General features: G+C 40.1%; 2 protein-coding genes across 3 annotated transcripts in view; both read left to right on the top strand.

Moving 5' to 3' along the window:
* Positions 1-6273, top strand: part of hs6st1a (heparan sulfate 6-O-sulfotransferase 1a) — a 71669-nt gene extending 65396 nt beyond the window's left edge. Inside the window, exons 3-4 of the mRNA XM_032547497.1 lie at positions 398-646; positions 4071-6273. Of these exons, the coding sequence (XP_032403388.1) occupies positions 398-646; positions 4071-4406 (585 nt within the window). The 3' untranslated portion in view covers positions 4407-6273. The remainder of the gene's footprint in view (positions 1-397; positions 647-4070) is intronic.
* Positions 6274-14057: 7784 nt separating this feature from the next.
* Positions 14058-20207, top strand: part of uggt1 (UDP-glucose glycoprotein glucosyltransferase 1) — a 31379-nt gene continuing 25229 nt past the window's right edge. For both annotated transcript variants that reach the window (XM_032547494.1, XM_032547493.1), the window contains exons 1-6: positions 14058-14127; positions 16272-16410; positions 17328-17407; positions 19188-19318; positions 19401-19513; positions 19608-19782. In XM_032547494.1, the coding sequence (XP_032403385.1) occupies positions 14097-14127; positions 16272-16410; positions 17328-17407; positions 19188-19318; positions 19401-19513; positions 19608-19782 (669 nt within the window). In that variant the 5' untranslated portion in view covers positions 14058-14096. The remainder of the gene's footprint in view (positions 14128-16271; positions 16411-17327; positions 17408-19187; positions 19319-19400; positions 19514-19607; positions 19783-20207) is intronic.

The following is a 20207-nucleotide window of genomic DNA, read 5'->3' as shown; positions in this document are numbered from 1 at the left end:
ACATAAACAAAACAACTGAATCAACAAATAAAATGGATACTGAAGTCTCTGTAAACAATGTTTCCCTTCAAAAAAGGGGCCAGTTGAGCGATGCAGCAAACTGAAGCAGTTTATGATCCAGTGTTTGGTAGAGAGTGAAAGACACCAGAAAAACAGTCATGCAAATGGAAATGATCTAGCGTGTTTTAATTTATCATGTAGTTTAATGGGTTATTGTTTATTTGTGTCACTCTGAACGCACCCCTATTGTGAAACAGAGAGGTGGGATCATCATGCTGTGGGGATGCCTTTTTGCAGCAGCGATGAGGGAAGCTGGTCAGACGTGATAGAACTTATGGAGCCAAGTAAATGTTTTTAGGGTAAAAGTTCATCCATAAATCTGCTTCCCTGCCCACAGGTTCGCATGTTGGCCGACTTGAGCCTGGTCGGCTGCTACAACATGTCCACAGTTCCAGAGAAGAAGAGGGCCCAGCTGCTGCTAGAGTCGGCCAAGAAGAACCTGCGAGACATGGCCTTCTTCGGACTCACAGAGTACCAGAGGAAAACGCAGTTCCTCTTTGAACGAACCTTCAGGTTGCGCTTCATCAGGCCTTTCATGCAGTACAACAGCACCCGGGCTGCAGGGGTGGACTTGGACAACGCTACGGTCAGTGCCGCCAACACATTATCAATACCAACCGGCGTAAATACTCTCTCTGAACTACTTTCTGCCACACTTTATTTCCAAGGCAAGTCCAATTTATTTACCTCGTTTAATTACTGTGATTATAACAGCACAGTCTGTTTGAGATTAAATCAGGTATTCCTTTCATTTGAGCTGCTCTTAAAGAAGAAAGTAAATATTCTCAGAAAAACATGAAAACATATCCTTGAAGAGGAGATGAATGCAGAAAAGTCTGAACGGGAAGACAGAAGGTAAACACTGCGGTCGTGGATCGCTGTGAAACGGACTGAGATAACTTTAACTGTTTAAAATACATCAGCTTCAAACCAGTTCTTCACACTTTGATTGGCCCAGTGTGGGAGTTCTTAAGCTCAGTTTCTCTGCAAAAAAAAAAGAGAGAGAGAGAAAAAAAACCTACCTCCGGTACACTGCAGCGTGGTGATTTAAACATCAAACCGGGCTGCTCAGAAAGAATAAAATATGCACAGCTGCCAGACTCAAAAGGTGGACCAATGGTTTGCATAAAAAGGAGAAAAAGCTCATTGTAGTGGTTTGGAGTAGGGCATGTGGGGAGTCTGCATGTGGTATTTTTGTGTTAAAAATTGTTTTTAAAATTAGCATTTCTATGAGATCTAATTTCAGAGCCCATTGTGTGAAACAGACAGCTCTCAAATAACTAGGCTGCAGATAAAAAAAAAAAAAAATACAATATTTCCCCTTAACTCTTTTGTGAAGCCATGAAAAGTGCTCTCCTACCCATCATGAGTTCAAGGTCCATGCGAGGCTTGGCTGACTGAACCTAGTTTCTCGATGATTTGATTCCCTCTCACTGACGGATGAAGACTTTGACTCCTTAAAGCCATCTGGGTTCGCATCAGCGTCCTTCATGCTGCAATCCAAAGCGCTAATTTCCAAACATGGACGCAACATGTCGCCTCCCTCTGTTTTCACACACATTGCTTGCAAATCACATCTTGCAGCTGATCAGAGGTTTCAAAGGGATTCTCTTAATTAAACACATTTCTCCCTCTGTATTTGATTTACACACGGCTGATGGCACATTCCAGTAAAGCCAGCTGCATCACACAAGCTAATGTGATCGTGTTTCTGTTGTTTTTACATTGCCAGTACAACCTTTTTGAGTTTCATCTTTCGCTATAGAGTTCTTGGCTGCAATTATGGCCAGTTTCCACTATCACATTTCCTGAATTACAAACCAGGATACCTGAAATCTCAGTGTTTCCTGTTAAAAGCAGCCTGTTTTTCACCACTTTTTTAGCTAATCCATTTCATCGGGTTGTTCTTGGGTCACTTTTCAACTTGAACATTTCATGGACCTCCAACTTGGTGACTGGAGGTAAACTGTGTTGTATTTCCTTTTTGCAGAAATGATTGGTAAGATCATTTTCTGAATGTTAAATATTTGGAACCTGGAAACGGCAGTATTTCACTAATCCTTCAGAGGGCATCAGCAGTCTGCCTCTTATTGCCTTTCTGAGCAGAGTTGGAGACTCAACACTGACACTGTAATCATACTTACATTTACACAAAAAAGACTTGAGACTTGGGTCAAAGGAATTGAATTCAGATCTTATGCGAACATGTTCGTCAAAGACTTCACTGGTCTTTGGAACTAAAGGCTCAAATCATGAACTTAAGACAATAAACTTGATCTTTGGCCTGGAGTTGTCCCTCACATTGTAGGAAGTTGATTTCAACTTGAACTTATTACTAATTGCTTAAGTCATAATTGGGTCTGGGGACATGACTTGAACTTGCCCCTCAGTCTTGATACCTTACTTAGACTTAGCATTATAAGACTTGAGACCTTGTCCCTTAAGCACAACAGAAATGGAGCAAAATTACCTGAACCTTGACTTGAACATCTGCCTCAATGATTCACAACTCATTTTGCCCTTTAAATGCCAATGGCCTGACCTGGTCTTGGGGTGAAAAAAAGACTTGGCTTGGTCTTGTCCCTCAAAGTCCTGGGACTTGCCAGTCCAAGACTCGAAGACTTCACTTGAACTTGCCTTTTGAACACTTCAGACTTAGGACTAAAAACTTGAGTCTGAGCTTGAGTCTACCCTTCCAGGACTCAGGTTTTGCCCCTCAAAGACTCAACTTGGAAGTGCCCTTAATAGGCCGAATCCTTCATTTGGAGTTGGTACTAAAGATTTTAGATTCTGTTTAGACATTTCCCTCAAATACTGTACAAATACTGATTGACTTGGATTTGCCACTCAAAGAGCTGAGATTTGTCTTGGACATGCCCCGTGGACTTGGGATAAGAAACATAAGAGTTGCCTTTTACTTTACTCTCAAAAAAGAATATAAGACCTTAAGATTTGCTTTGAATAACATGACTTGACGTCTCTGCGTACCGGTCCCTTCTTTTTGAATACAAAGCAAGCCGAAATGTCAATTCCCAGCTCACTGACAGAGCCACTTTTTTCACAAAGTCTTGCTGAGAAGGAAATGAGTTCATGGGACACACATGTACGACTTTGTGTTTCAGGGACAAACAGATGAAACATCTGGAGTTTAATGTTTGATGTCATTTCTGTCAGTTTTGAGCTTAGTTGGAGCTCAAATGTTTTTCTAAGCTTTTATACTCCAGCTTTTATTAATTTTTTATTAATTTTGAGGAGTTGTTTACACAGCCACCATTTATTTTGTGGGGAGGGAGGGGTTGTATTTGCTTAACTTCTACATTTTGTTTCTTACTGTCTTGCTTGTGTTGTTGCATATTTATTTTCTAAGTAAAATAAAGGCTTAGGTTCATTTACGTTCATGTAAATGAACCTTTAAGACAACATGCATTTTGCAGGCTGCTCTTTTGCTAGAAAAGTTTCCATCATGTAAGTATTCAACAGCCTAAACAAAGTAATAAAAAACTAATTGTTCAAAATGTTCTAAACAGAGAACTATCTTTTAAATTAGAATTTGAAGCAGAAATTACTCTTTGTGTTTCTTACTTCTTTCTAAGTTCCAGAAAACTTCATTTTTAGAGATATGTATTGCACCTTTTTAGGACCAGTCAAGTGTATTGGAATGTGTAAGAGACACATTTCAGAACATATAATTTTATTATATTTTAGTTTACATTATCTTTGCTGTAAAATGCAGAATATCACAAGACATGAGCAGTAATAGATAATATAATAAACTAGTAAATTTAAACTGTTTTCTTCAGTTAATTTGTATTGTTTTCATCTCAAATGTGGTGCTGGAAATACTTGGAAACTTACCTTGGAAATGCTTGAAAAGTGCTTGGATTTTACTTTTGGGAGAAAAGTGTACAAACTTTGGTTTCATCTTTTTTGCTCTATTTTCTCTTCCACCTTTTAAGGTCGTGTCTTTCTGTGATCTGGCATTAAATGGCGACCTTGTCTCTCCTGTACAGGTGCAGCGCATAGAGGAGTTGAACGAGCTGGACATGGAGCTCTACGACTACGCCAAGGACCTGTTCCAGCAGCGCTACCAGTACACCCGGCAGCAGGAGCGGTGGCAGCAGCGCATCAAGAACCACATGCAACAGAGCCACCAGGGCCTTGGCCTGAGCGTCGGCCTGTGGCCCTCCCGCGGCCAAGCTAGCTCACAATCAACACTGGAGGAGGGGGACAGGGAGAGGGGCGAGAGGGAGGAGCGGGAGGATGGAGAGGAAGGGGGCAGAACGGAGGAGGCTGGCGCCAGGCTTCCCACTGAGGACTACATGAACCAGATCATCAAACGCTGGTAGCAACAGAACGAGAACAAACGACAGACATGCATACATAATGTGAAAGTCATGCTTACACACACATATACACTCACACTGAGAGAGAGAGAGAGAGAGAGAGAGGTGCATCTGCGGAAAGCGCCGCCTCCTTCAAAGACCACAACCAAACGCAAGCTACCGCAGATCTGGGCCGCAAGACTCTCAGTCTTGGGGAGGGAGGGGTTGCTATAGCAACCGGAGGCTGGTAGCTTGCATCAACTCTCATTATTGAGGTTCGCCCAGTTGTTATCGGCGCCTGCTTGCCCTTTTGCCTCCCTGCCACATCTCCTCATTTCTTTGTCTCTGCCATCATCGTTACTTCCTGAGCGGAGGGAGAGCAGAACATTTTTAGAAGTTGCTGACAACGTCCCAGCTTCTCGTCCCGCGTCTCTCGCCCCCTCTGCGGCCCGGCAACGGGGAGAGGAGCACGAGGAAAGGAAAATCAGGTCTGTGAGATTCAAGCAATCCTTTGCGGATGCTCCTGTATCAAGAGAAACTGAAAAAGCTCCGAACAAAGGATAAAAAGTACGACAGCGTTAGAAACCGTATCAGGGAGCAGAAAAAAAAAAAAACTGCAGAAAGTTGTGTAAAGAAAGCTCTGCGCTTGCATAAAGCACCCATTTCATCCATGAAGCATACATGTGTCCTGCAACAGTCTTCTTATTTTTAAGATGCTTTTATTTTTGTCTTGGTCCTTAAGCTTTGTTTAAAAGCAAAATTGTAATAACACTGAGACCAACTTTGCTGCCTAAAGAAAATTCCTTTTCGCTTTTTTTTATTTTTTAATTGTTTTATATGTCAAAAAAAGGATTGGATTGATGAATAATGGACCATAGCCATTACTGAAGCCTTTGCTTCTTTTAGGAAGGGTGTCGCCAGCGTGTCTGATAAAGGTTCCCAAAGCTCCTGTCACTTTAACAAGTTCATTATTTTTGCCTTTTCTCTCTGTTTTTTTTTTTTTTTTTTTTTTTTCGCTTGGTGCATCTGAGTCCTGCAAAGAAAGACAGCCAATTACAGAACCGGATCTCACATAGGTGTGAAGAAACCAGTAGCAGCGGGGCGGGGTAGGGGGGGCAGCGAGTGAATGTGCTGTGGGTTGTTGCCAGGAACTGTGCAGCGCAAGCGACAAGCGCTTTGGAAGCCTTAACTCGGACAAAAATGCTTGAAATGGGAGCTGGAGAACTACCGGTCACCATGGCAATGTGAGCTCTTAATGTAGTGGGTGGCATTTTAGCTTCTCTTCCTCTTCTTCTTCTTCTCCTGTCTTTTCTTTTTTTTTATGTCTTGACTGCGTTGTAAAAGCAGCCATCTCATGCAAGCCTCTGTCCCACCTTCCTAAAGGGCAAACGTTGCCATGGTGACCTGCAGCTCGTCAGCGCAAAGAACGGACGGGGTGAGGTAGCAGTGCCTCTATGTACTTGGATCATAGTCAACATAATTATTGCCAGATATTAAGTCTGCATTGTACTACAGTAATTTCTTTGACTACTTGTGAGTTTGTGAGAGTGTGTGTGTGTGAGGGTGTGTGTAAATATAGTGTGTACAGGAAGCCAGACTGGTGTTTGCCTTTGTAAATAGTGAGAATGACCGACAGAGGATGTTTGTGAACGACTCGTTTCATGACCAATTACCTTGCCATTTCTATTTTTTTGTTGACAGATCACTCATACAAGTCCTTTTCTTGTCTCCTTTCCATGTTTCGGTCGGAACCCACAACTGTAGCTTTACACTATTTCTACTTGTACAGTAAAATTACCAATCTGCACTTTTAATCCAGCTTTTGAACCTCAGCATATCCCCATTACTGTCAGTCCTGCACCCCTCCATGTGCAGACCTTACTGTGAAAATAAAAAAAAAAATTAAAAAAATTCTCATATTTTTAAACCTTTTTGCAGCTGCTTGGTCATATCTTCAAAGGTACTTCCGCGGTCCCACAGGGCCCGGCTTGTTTACCTGTACGGATACGTGTCTGCGTGAGGTTGCGTTTCCACAGACTATTGGGCTGGATGTTGACACGCGGCCGGCAGCTGGTTTAGCCCCAGGTGTTCGTTTTATTGATCTCTGCGGGAAGGAGATGCTTGAGATATCTTCAAAAAATATTTGGAGGCACATCTTATGTTATCCCCCCCCTACAAGGTTTGTGTAGGAAACCAATTTTAAGTGAATTATAGACTAAGGCATGAAGGTGATGGCTGCTGTGCCTTACAAAAGTAACTACAACTCTTGAACTAAAAACTTTTAAGTTTATTTTGAGGGGGACTTTATGTGATGGAGCAGCACAAAGTAGAGCATAATTATGTAAAGAAAGAAAAGAGATAGGCATTAACTGCAAAAGCAAATATCTTAGTACATTGAGAAAAACAAACTTACAAATGACAGAAGGTTCTTTTAAGTCAAAAAATTAAATTAGTCAATAATTTCTTAACATTGAAGAAAAAGTGCTAGTTCCCCTAGCAGATTATTTTTATTTATACCAAGACATTTTTCCCATAAGTGAAATAATCTACCTGTACTAGTACTTTTTCATAAATATTAGGAAATTATTGACTTAACGAGCTTCTATATCCTGCTGAAAAGTTACTTGTAAGTTAGATTTGTCTTATTTCAAACATACTGAGATATTTGCATGACAAACTAGATTAAAAATACTTGGTAAGACTTTGTGTTTTGCAATGTTAAATTTCTTCCACTTGTATTCTGGCTGCTCCAATTTGGGCTTGTTGAACCCATTACTCCTGCAATTCTCTTCAAATCAATACATATTTGCATATTTTTTCTTTCCTCCACACAGTGTTTCAATTTTGGTCTTTTCTGACCAGGCCAGCATTGCATACATGTGAACTGAGTTTGGCAGACCGGACCTTTTGTGACTTTCCTTCATCAACGGCTTTCTTCTGGCCAGATTTGTGGAGCACACAAGTAGTAGTAGTTGTCCTGTCAGCAGACTATTTGCAGAAAGTGTCCTTTTCCTCTCACTTAATAATTGTGCATTACTTTGAATCGGTCTAACGCATGAAATCCCCCACAGAAATGTTGAAGTTTGTTTGTAATATGACGAATATAAAAGTTTAGAGAGTGTGAAAACCTTTGCGAGCTGCTGTTCACTGACGGTTAATCTTGTGGGGGGGGGGTTTCCCGTGTTTTGCTAATGGGATACGCTTAGAGAACTGCTCGTGAAAAACAAAGTTGTGTGTTTATAGTGAAATAAATGTTCTCGACATGTTCGCTGCCTGTCTTTGTACATTCGTTTCACGTAAAGCAACAAATACTCTGTTATGTGTTGACTCCAAACGGTATTAAAATGAGTAATATGAGGGAAAACCGAGGGGAATGTTAAAGTATGCTGGAAAGAAGACGGGCTTTTTGCGCGTTGTTATTCAAACTGCATTTAGATGATGGATGCAGGTATCCTGCTTCCTTCGTCTTTGGAAAACATGATGCAGCCGGTTTTCTTTTAAAACCCGGACCGTTAATCTCGGCTAATCACCACAGAATCCTGCCTTGGTGGTGTGATCGGCTTGGTTTTAAATCAGGAATGATTCATCATGGGAAGGAGAGAAGAACCAGAGGGATCATGCAAAGTATTAGGACTCATCCATCGCCAGTTTGAACATTTTTGCACAGTTTTAAAGTAATGCAATAGGGAGAGAGAGAAACTGATATGGGAAGAGAGACCCTCACTTTTCATATCAGCTTCCCCGTCTTTGTCTTTCTTTTTTTCTTTTTTTGAACTGGAGACTTGAAAACGTCGCAGCTTCAGGCATTTTGCCCATAACTTCTAAATCAGAGCCGGGCTTGCATTGGTGTGTGTTTGGGCTCCAGTCCAACGTTTGTTGGTGTAGAGCAAAAAGGCAAAAACCCATTCTCCACGTATGGAGGTTTATTTTTGTTTTAAGCGTTCCAGTTTTGAGTGAATCAGGCTTGAATCAAATACTGCTTGTCTGAGTGTGTGCGTGTGTAAAAGGAAAAAAAACTTTTACTGACATCATTCCAGAGAAAAGGTATGCTCAAATATATTATTTTGTTATGTTTATCAGATGTCTTAACATTGTTTCCTTTGTGACAATAAAGCAAATCATCATCCTTCTCTTAAAGACGTGTTAAAGAAAGTGTGAAAGGGATTTGTTTTTGTGTTTTTTTTGTTTGTTTTTTTTTAATTGGTGAGCAGTCTCTCTGCCTCCCTTATGTATGCATCTTTCTGGGTTTGTTTTCTTATGATTGCAAAACTGAATCATCCAACCACCAATTAAAATATTTCATTTTTACAGACCTGTGTTGTGTGTGTTTTTTATATATATAGATATAGATATGTAGATGTACTGTAGATATAAAATGCTAGTCATATTGCCAAAAATATTTGTGTTTTGTGAAGATAAATTTTTTTTTGGGATGTATCTACTGACTTTTCAAAATAGCTTAAGTTCATTTGGCTGGGAGGGAGAGATTCTGTAAACGAAACATCGCCAGTTATATTGTTTATTGTGGTAAATATTAGTCATCTCTTTGATTATCGCAACGATCTTTACAGCATACAAAAGACAAGTTTTAGTTTGAACTAAGAATTTTACTATTGAAACTGTTTTAACTGCTGGTTTCAAATATAAATGCTCAGTAAACATGCACTTATTATGGACAGTACTGTTGCACTATTGAATGATATTTATTTTAGAGCGGCGTTTGTTTTTTGAGCTTTTCACTGTAGACAGCGATACATTTACAGGTGAACAGGCTGAGCAATAAAAACGTTTTATCCATATAAATATTGTAATTACAGCTATAAGTTCATATTACCCTTTCCTACTGTGAACATTTATTTTGAAGTCTTGTATGTGGTGTTTAGTGCAGAGGTGAGTAGTAACTAGTTACATTTACCTGAGTAGCTTTTGGATTAATGCTCATCTTACTCCACCTGTAAGTTTAGGGAAACGCTGATGGGATATTATTTGTGTCAAACCTCCTTCCAATTTCAGATGATTAATTTGTCTCAAGGGTATCAGAGTAAAGCAAGCTACATTACCAAATTTGTATAGGTTTTAATTAGTAAGGAGATTAAAACCCACTTGTTTTACTTCCACTTAAACTATGAATCGGTCAATCCCCGTAAAAAAAATAAGTTTATGATTTTATTATAACACGTCAAAAAAGATCAAGAGGTTAGAATAATTTTGTAATGAATGATTTTCTCTGATCTCCTTAGAGTATTTGATGGAAATGACAACGAAACACAGAAAAGACAAAGACATCTGTATTAAAAGCCCCACTCTGTGATTGTTGTGACAGCCTGTTCAGGAGTTTCACTCCTCGGGTTTCTACGAATTTTCACTCTCGGACCAAGATGTTGCTGGGGGGGCATTTCTGCCACCCGCCGAAGACCGGCCACAGGACCATGACCCCAGAAAGCAGCTCGTTCCCGTTTTTAACGACGGCCGGAGTCCTGTCAAAAGTGATCTACGGCCTAATTCGGCCTGCAGATGCACCTTGACTGCTGAACACTCTGGCACGCTCACAAATATTCCTCCTTCCTCTGCTGTGGCAGGTAAAGGATTGACAACAACACGCTGGGGGGCGAATTTAATCCCCTGTCCTTGGATGCGATGGAGCAAGGTGCAGGCATCTCTCTTCCCCCCCTCCCATTTCCTCACTTCACCTCATCAAACACCAGCAGCTTCAACTCTGACCCCTGGAGCCAGGGTGGGATGATGATTTACATGGACAGTGACAGTAAGATGAAGTGGAAAGAAGATCAGGAATGTGAGGTGATTTGGAATCCAAGAGGGTCTTTATAGAACTATATTTTTTGCATCTTGTATATAAAACAGAATGAAAGCAAAGAGTGGTGCAGTTTCCCTTACTGAATGTGACTGTTTAATCCTCCCCATAGCGCTGGATCACTGTCATTTCAAGTGCAGCTGGGCTAAACAAACAATAGTGGCTCGGCTACCACAGAAGGATGGACATGTGCACTCCTGCTAGCTTTTGTGAGAAAGCGCTAACTTGTTCCTGCAGGGAAAGGGAGAAGAGAGGGGGCTGGAATCCTGCTAGGGGTGATTATACAGGCTTTGGCTGCTGTCCATCATCAGGGGGTTAAACTGGCTGAAGCTCCTCTGTGTGGTTCCCATACTCGTTTCATCCAAACAAAGGAACCCCACCGTTATTATTGCTTATTTCCAACATGGAGTTCTGCTGATAGGGTCACATTAAGTGCCTTCCATGCATGCATCAGAGATCGGCTATTGTTGTGCTGAAGGATTGCCCTCGTTGGCGTCCCCACCGATCATGATAGAGACTTAAGCCCTTTTTTGTTTCTGGTTGAGTCATTTCCAACAGATGTCATGGCTTAGCCTTAGACTTTCATAGTCATGTATACGATGTGGATAAATTTCCATACACAAGTAATCTGCAGAGATTCAGCTCACGGTTTTGTCATTTTGTAAATGCAATGGGCAGCAAGAGAGATCAGAGCACTGTCAGGGTGCAGGTTTTTCCATCTGCAATGCAATAAATATGATTAAACTGAACATCTGGTGCTTTTATCTTGTCTTCCACTCTGGCTCTGGCTTATCTTTCAGGGCAACAGCAAATCATCTCGGGTGACAATATAGTTGAACTACAGAATAAAACCTCTCAGGCAGCAGTTTGCAGCAATCTACAGAGTCCCCCAATCACATTAAGGTCTAAAACATATGCTTGTTACATTTGAGTGTGTCAATATATGGAGTTTTAAGCTGGGAGCTCATGAAAAGCAGATCTGCAGAAGCATAGACAAAAAAATATGATGATGTTTTGGAAATGTAGTTCACCTTTAAACTACAGCTGAGGGCTAAATACAAAAATCCCGTTAAATGAGATGTACAAAGTATTCATAATCCTGTAGATTTCAGACTTTTGTGTTATAGCTGCAAAATTTAGTCAATTTTATTAGGATTCTATGTGATAGATCACCTGAAAGTGTTGCATAGTTGTGAAGAGGAAATACATCGTTTCCTGAACAAGGACATTTTTGTCTATTCTTTGCAAAATAGCTCAACCTCAAATTGAATTGAAGGCATCTGTGAACATGTTGTAGGTTTAGCTTTCAATTAGGTATAAGTCTGGGCTTTGACTGGGCCATTCTAACACATGAACATACTTTGATTTAAACTGTTTTAGGTCATCTTACTGAAAGGACATGATGCTGTCACCATTATGTTTTACTCCAGGGATGATGTCTTTAATGTGATGTTTAGTAACTTTTCTGCCACATAGTGCTTTTCCTTTAATGACCTGTCTGCTGTGTTTTAGCAGCATTTTCATGATGCTATTTTCCTCTGTTTTTGAACAAACCTCTAAGGCCTTCGAATGTATTTATGCTAGAATTAAATAGCGAAAACAAGGATCCTGTTTTAATAAACTAAACAACTACTGATTCCCACAGTTTGGCTCTGACCCAGACATTGGGAAGCACTGGTCTAATTGAAAAAGTGTGTGATTATTTACGTGCTCAAAACAGCAATCGGCCTCTTCTGCAGCTGTATTTAAGACTGGCGAGCAGTGCAGCTCCGAGTTCGGCTACTGTAATGTGGTGAATTAGCTTCATGTTAGAGACCCCGGCTGACCCCCATTATACAGTCAGGGACACATTTAATTAGCAGCAGCTCACGTGAAACGACAAAATGTATTAATATTAATGGAGGTTTAATTGAGGTCGCTTTGGTCCCCCGTCGAGGCTTTCAACCTCTAAAATGGCTGACGTGTGATAGCGCGAGCAGAGGGAGCCCACAGTCCAGGCTCGCCATTTCGTATGTGACCCCGGAGAAGATGACAACCATCTCCCATAATTCATCTGAAGATGTCACCTTCCTGACAAATGAACAGGCGCCATGGGCAGTGTGTGGGTGTGTGTGTGTGTGTGTGCGTGGGTGTGTGCGGGTGGGTGTGTGTGTGGGTGTGTGTGTGTGTGCGGGTGTGGGCGTGTGTGGGGGTGTGTGAGGGTGCTGCAGGCTCAGTTTAGTTATACTTGTGAGGACTTACTGTGATGATTTGGCCCGTCCCCGTAAGGACGCAGCTGACTTTCAAGTTAGTTTACTGTGTGTGTTCAAGCATCTATACGTGGGCTATCCACATGTTCATGTCAAAATGAAGGTCATGCCCAGCAGGATAATTAATGTCGCTGCTTTTTTATATAGTTTTAAGTCAAACTTTGGAACTGCTCCCTCTGGAGGATCAACTGTCCAATTTAATTTAGGCTACTGAGCAAGTAAATGAAAAAGCAATAGCCATGTCTTTGCACCCTGGGACACAGTCTCCATACCTTTCTTCTTTTTTTTCAATACAATGCAACAGGTTGGCAGGGGGCCTGTCGTATGTCACCAATCTCCCCCAGAGGGACTGTCTGCAGAACATGTTGAGCAGACTTTAGGAAAAGATGAACAAGAAGATCACAAGTGTTATTTTGTAAAATGATCTGGATTAATTTTCTGTTTTAAGCCACCTACAAAGCTATTGCTGCCTTTAACTCTGGGCATTCTCTTTTTTCTCCCTCATGGAAAGTAATCCTGGCCCAGCACTTTGTTTAGCAGGCTTTCTCCTTAGGATGCCATGAGAGAACCAAGGAATGCACAGGGAGAACATGCAAACTCCAGGCAGAAAAACGCAGGCTAGGATTCAAACCCAGTACCTTCTTGCAGCAAGGCAGCAGTGCAACTGCATATATTCCACATTGGTAGACTTATAGTTAGACATGAGTCACTTTAACTCTTTATTTAGGTCGAATACCTAAATCATCATGCTCGTACCCCATCATTGTTGCGTCCAGTCAATCCAGGGTTGGATGGATCCGTACATATTTAGACCAGGAAAGCCTGGGTGAGAAAAATCAATTGGATTGTTTTCGACCCAGCAGTTTTTAGAGTGTAGTCAGAGAGCAGAGAGGCATCAGCTTATTGAAAGTAAAGTGAACCATGAGACAGCTAATTTCCGCTGTTTGTGCTTCAGAACATACAGACTAAGAAACAATTTATCTAAATCAGTATAGGGTAAGATTGTGGGACTTTCTTTTCCTTTCAAATGTCAATTGTTTGACTTTTGGCATTTAAAGGTCAAATATTAAAAGTATGAGAATTAAATTTATCTTTATAATGAGGTTCTTAACGAGGTTTTATTCCACTAACCGCAACCAAAAAACTAGATTTAAAAAAAAAAAAACTCACTTTAAGAAATAAACATTGACATAGTATTGATTGAAGCTTTATAAATTAACTTCAGTACCACAATATGTATAAAAATATAACACAAAAATACAAAAGCAAAAATGTCTTTAAAACATAAAAAAATCAACATCCCGTTTGATTTTACAAACGGCATGTTGTACTACAGTACGTAGTACTACATACTAGTACTAGTAGTATGTAGTTTTATATACTACAGAGACTTTCAAAATGTAGTCTGGATATATTGAGTCCCATTCATTTATGTTAATGAAATACAAATATAAATATGAATATTTAATTTTTCTTCCTCTTTTTAAATAAACGTGTTTGATTTTTGTTAGTGAATATTACTGATATACTTTAAGAAAGGTAATTTTTAAAATAAAAAACATGCTTGCTTATTTCTGCTTCTAGTCTTTTCATTCTGAACAGGCAAAGTTTTAGTCACCTAATCCGGATGTGAGGACCCACCCTCAGCGGATCATGGAAACAGGAAGCTACAGAGCCGGCTTCGGTGAGGATAAATCAATGGTTTTAAACGCTCTGCAGCTAAATGTGACTCTATTTAAGGCTTGTTTTATGCTCTCATAGAGAAGGTGACCAAACGTGTTTTCACAGAAACAGAAAAATATGGTTTTCCTTTTATGTAGGAGGAGTTAATATTGTTGGCTGTCCGTTTACAACCCAGCAGCAGGTTGGGTTAACTCATTGAGATTTCCTTTCACTCTAGTTATTGCTACACTTGCCTTTCAAACGTCCAGTGTTGTACAATCTTAATAAGTGGCTTGCTAAATGCAGCAATTAGTTAGCTATTAGTTCTAACGTAACATCTTTTAGGATGTTGAGGATCTTGAAGCTGTGTGCTTATTGGACAGAGCAGCCACGCTGAAGGTGCTTATTGGACGGAGTTCAGGAAGCTTTTTATTTACTTACGCTATATCCCTGCAGGTGCATGACATCTTATTCTGCTGATATCTGTCAAAAATGAGTCGTAAACCAGTTATTAACTGGATACAATTCACTTATGTTCCTGCCTTCTAAGTAGCTGCCTTACCTTCTTCTTCTGTTTTATAAATCGTCTTTAAGTGAAGTGTTTGGTCTAATGTCCTCTGCTTGCTGCTGGGTTCAACTGTACTGCTCAATGTAAATTATTAATAGATTCAGGTATTTCCATTATCAATTTTTTTTTATATTAAGCATAAATTCTTGTGCATGTTACTTCATAAATATTTGCCTCATTAGAAATCAGCTCAGACCCAGACTGGCCTGTGCAACAGATAAATGCACTAAGTTATTCTAATGTATTGTGCAAAACATACATGAACATCTGCAATCACATTGTAGAAGTAGTGATAAAAGCTTGGTGTGTGTTTGTATTCGACCTCCTTTACTCTGATTCTTTTGCACATCTGTATTGTGGGAAAATGAATATACCGACTGCTCTTGCTGCACCACATGCTTGAGTTTTATTAGGAACCTGTGGTACAATAAAGGAGAGAAGTGTGTTATCTCAATGTTATAAGACTACAGAAGACTGGTAAAATCTAGTGGAGCTTAGATTATTGGTTTTTTGTGACCTGTTGAAAGATTCACTTGAAACTGATTGTACTTTATCACTTACTGTCACTTCTGTAGATTGCAGCAAAGTAGGCCACTTTACTGTTCGGTGAGTCCAGTCACATTACTTAGTGAGGTTCCATAATATTAAAAAGATTTTTGCTAAACAACCCTTTAGTGGCATAAAGTAGAGTAATCCAAGATGTTTTACATCCTGTGCCAGTGAGGGCTTTTGAAACTTTTTGATTTTGATGATAATAGAAGCTCAGCCTTTAACAAAAAGTCTGGAAAATCACAATGTTGTAATTGATTGTCATTAACCAAACTTCTTTCTGACGTTTTCAGTCTTTATCCGTTATGCAGTGTTTCCACCAGATGTTCAGACTTAGTATGTCAACCACTAAGGATATGCATTTAGTGTTTGCATTAAGGGAAAGTCCACCCAACCCTTCAAATGTATTATTGATATGCATAAAATATAGTATCCTACTAAATATTACATTCAAGCACTCCTTTGCATTTTCCATATTGCACTCACTGATACGACAATAACTAGTTTTAGCAACACTCATAAATTTTTATAGGGGTAAAGTTGTTTTGGATTCAATGTCCCTTTTAACCGAGTAGCTATTGATTTTAGATAAAGTTGAAGGAATTTGAGATCCTCAGCTGTTGTTATTCTATTTATGTTTGTAGAATAAAGCAGCAAATGTCTTCACAGCCTGATGCTGAAACCATCGTGCCTGCGAAGTTGGATGTTTGGAGCATAACTCTTCCAAACATTCGTCTACTCACTGTGATCCAACAGTTGAAATTGTAGTTGCATGTCAGTTTTTAAATCCATTTTAAATAAGGATCTGGGGGCGTGCTGTGGTGGCGTAGGGGATTAGCACGCCCCACGTTTGGAGGCCTTAGTCCTCGACGCGGACGTCGCGGGTTTGACTCCCGGTCCCGGCGACCTCTCCTCGCCCTCTTTCCTGTCTGCCTACTGTCGCAAAAAATACGAGCCACTAGCACCGCAAAAATCCTTCGGAGAAAAAAATGGAAAAACAAATAAAGATCTGATTGTTTGTCACCACTTCTGTTATTGTCTCTGTTCAGGTACAGGCAGGAGGATGTGGCTCCTGTGTGTCCTGCTCGTGTCTCTGCTGTCTCTTGTTTCCAGTGCGGCAGACTCGAAGGCCATCACCACCACCCTTGCAACCAAATGGGCTGATACTCCGCTGCTGCTGGAAGCCAGGTACCACACCACATTGCTGTAGCAGATTTCTTATTATGTTGTACCAACTTCGCACATAGGTCAGTCAGCATCTGTCCTCTGTTGCCCCTGAGTTTAATCTGCTTGCTTATAAAAATAGCAACATAAACGATTAAGTTGTATACAGTGATGAGAGAAACGAGTGTTTTTCTCGTTTGTGTTTGTCAAGCGCGAATATTTCAGCTCAACAAATTTAAGTATTAGAAAAAGATTAGACACACAAAATTCTGAGTTTAAATATAGGCGTTCATTATGGAAAAATCTAAAACTACATGTCCCGCTGTGTCACATCTTTAGAAAGCTGCGTTCAGTATCTTTAGATATACTCAGAGCTTCTTACTGCCACACCTGCTCTCAACCAAGAAAACACTTAAGGACCAACCTGATACAGCAAGATCAACATGGAAATATAGGAACAATTAGCAAAAACATGCAGCAGTGGGGAATCTTCTCAGGAGTGGCCGACCAACAAAAATGACTCGTCCGAAAGGTCACAAAAGACCTTAGAGCAACATCCGAAGAACTTCAGAGCTCACTTGCCTCAGTTAAGGTTAGCGGTCATGACCACCACAAGAAAGCGACAAAGGTGGCCTGCGTGGCTCAGTTCCAACACAGAAAAGATACATCCTTATCTCAGTTTTCCCAGAAGACATCTTGATGATACCCTAAATGTTTGGGAAAATGCTGATGAGACTAAAATGTAATTTAACCACTGCCTTTTTTATTTATTTGTATTATCAGTGTCTAATATATACATATATTTGATTGATGAGCTGAAGCACCTATGTTTCACATGTAGAAAAATAATAAATTATAAAGGGAGCAACACTTTTTTCTCACCACTGTTTATGGCTACATCATAAAAATGTCACTTATTGTTTTTGCTTCTTCTTCTTCAGTGAGTTTCTGGCGGAGGAGAGCCAGGACAAGTTCTGGGACTTTGTTGAGGCCAATCAAAACATCGAGGGAGAGCATGATGGTAATGTAAAACGGCTGCAGACTCTTCAGACCATTTTCACTTTCAGTTTTTGTTCTGAGAGCTTCTGATGGCGTTGCTGCATCTCGACAGTGATTGCAGTGTATTCGGCCGAGTACTTAAAGGACCCAGAACCCATCTCTGTTAGCAACAGCTGGGTCACAGCTACTGCGACAGAAGAGAAGTGGTGATGTGGTTTAATTTTAAAGTGAGAAGACGACTTGGCACATTGTTAGCTGCTATAGAATGCCTTATGTATAGATTGATATTTTCTGAACTATTCCAGATTTTGTCACACTCAACCACGTGTGTCAATGTCATTTCTTGGGGTTTTATTTGATAGATCATCACAATGTAGAGCATGTGATAGGGAAGAAAACTGATGCATGGTTTTATTTTTGAAAGAGTGAAAAAATCCTTACGGTGGTGTGATTAACACAATGAAAGACGCAACTTTAAGGGAACAGACTCACTTGGAAAAGTTTGGCCTGAACCAGTGGTTTGTTTTCTGCTCATGCTCTCATCAGCTGTTCCTCTTAAACATCTTCTTTATCCCCACTGACAAATGGCATCCCCAATGCATGCTGGGAGTCAACATCAGTTTTCACTGTGAGGATGATTTTTAAGGCGATATCATTGTTAGTTTTTCATCTTATGCAGTTCTTCACATGCCAAAAGCCAAAAACTCAAATTCTGCTACATTTGCTGAGTGCCCTGCATGATTTGTGACAAACTGCAAGTGGGCTTTTTATGTCTTTCTATCAGGAAAGACTTTCTTCTTCTTCAATGAAAGTCCAATTTGAGATAGTGTGACTAATAGTTGACTACGGCAGCAACTAATGATTATTTTAGTGATCAAATATTATATAGGTTATTCTGATAAATTATAGGATTAAAAATTGGCACATTCTGCAGCTTTTTCATTTAACCTCTCAAGCCTTTCTTATGCAATGTTAGAAATACATTAAAGATGCAGATAAACAAATAAGTCGATTCCTTCGCTAAATCAAAAAACAAGCATTTTATCCCCTAAAATGCAATAACGTAACATTCTTTTAAGGAACATTGGATCATTTGTAGCAGTGAATGCATCTGCAGCTAAAAATTACTTCTGACATCAACATGTGAAAAGCTCGGCCCTTTCTGCTGGACTTAGCATCAGTACAGAGCAGGGCTGATCTGATGATTATTTTTCTTGGATTAACTGATTGATAATTGGATAGAAAATGTGCTTAATAGGAGTTTGTATTTATTTATTTTATTTGCATAATTTGAACTAGGTAAAGCTAAAACTATCCCAACTGAGGAGTTCTGGGTAGATCATATCATTTTTTTTTTTATCTTGAATGCAAAGTGTATATATTTTTTGTACAGTTTTTGGCTTAATTACTGCTTTTAGGTGTTGCTCTTTCAGCAGATGGCCTTTTTTTTAGTCTGTAGACCCCAGTTAACGAATAATTGATTACTGAGTTAGTTGATTATTTCAATAACAGATTCATCCCCATTAACTCGGTTAATCGTTTCAGCTGTACTGTTTCCAGGTTCTTCCACCAGATCTGGGCAGCTCCTCCAGAGTGGCTATGGGCAATGAGCCTTCCTGCCTCTTGTCTTTTTTTTTTTTTTGCTTTCTGTATACATTTTTTTGGACACCATGACATTTTTAATAAAATCCCCTGGTGTTAGGGTTTTTAAATTAGGCACTGGATGATAAATGAATAGTAATGTCAGACTTTACTCTGATCACCTGTCAAATTGTTGTATGTTTTATTTTTTTTCGCCACAGATACAGACCAAGCTTACTATGAGCTGATTGTGAAGAAAGCCAGTGCTCTGCTGAGCTCCGTCCAGCTGAACATGCTGAAGTTCGCCCTCTCTCTGAGAGCGTACTCTGCCACAGTTCACTCCTTCCAGCAGGTAACAGGAGGAGCTGCTGTTGTCTTAACCTGCTTGCCTATTAGAGAAGTCAGTATTTGTCATTGTTTTTTTTTCTTATTAGATTGCGTCCACTGAGCATCCTCCCTCTGGCTGCTCAGCTTTCATCAGCGTCCATGGAGAGAAGTCCTGTGCTCCAGAAAGCTTGGCAACGCTGTTGAAAACTGCAACGGAAAGGTAATGACAGATCTTTACGTATAAAAGTACACACAGTAGTCTTTGAATCAGTAACATACTGACTAGTCAGGTGATGTTATTATCCTCGTTGCAGACCGAAGCCATACCTTTTCAAAGGTGATCATAGATACCCAGGATCAAATCCAGACACGCCTGTGATCATCCTCTACGCTGAGCTCGGGACGCCAGATTTCCAGAGGTTCCACCAAGCCCTAACATCCAAAGTCAACGAAGGGTCGGCAGTTTACGTGCTTCGTCACTACGTGGCTGTAGGTGTTCACACACACAAGCATTGTTACTCTACTTTTAATATTAGAGTAGATAAATTAAAATTGGTTTATCCACTTACTCAAGTTCTCCAACAAACAATTTGTGCTCTTTTTAAAAAATTGTCCTGTAGTCACCCCACAGAAACGTCCCTGAACTATATTCAAGTGCGGTATGAATATGTGAAACAGTGGATGCAACTTGTAGTGTTAAAAATGGGTGCTGAGTGGGTAATACAACTAGAGAATCACTTCATAAAGCAGGCCGTTTACTATTTATCCCCACTGCTCCAGCAGACTATACCAGATGTCCACATTTGTGAACATATGGCAAAATAATGATTTTAGTGCACTTGTTCTCTCAGTTTTCCTTATTTGACAAAAAAACTTGCGGAGTTTAACCAGGCTTCTCATTTACACCTGGGATG

Source organism: Xiphophorus hellerii, chromosome 19 (genome assembly GCF_003331165.1).
Source record: "Xiphophorus hellerii strain 12219 chromosome 19, Xiphophorus_hellerii-4.1, whole genome shotgun sequence".
Classification (NCBI taxonomy): domain Eukaryota; kingdom Metazoa; phylum Chordata; class Actinopteri; order Cyprinodontiformes; family Poeciliidae; genus Xiphophorus; species Xiphophorus hellerii.
The sequence above is the reverse complement of the archived record's forward strand: the minus strand, read 5'-3'. Positions and strand labels throughout refer to the sequence as shown.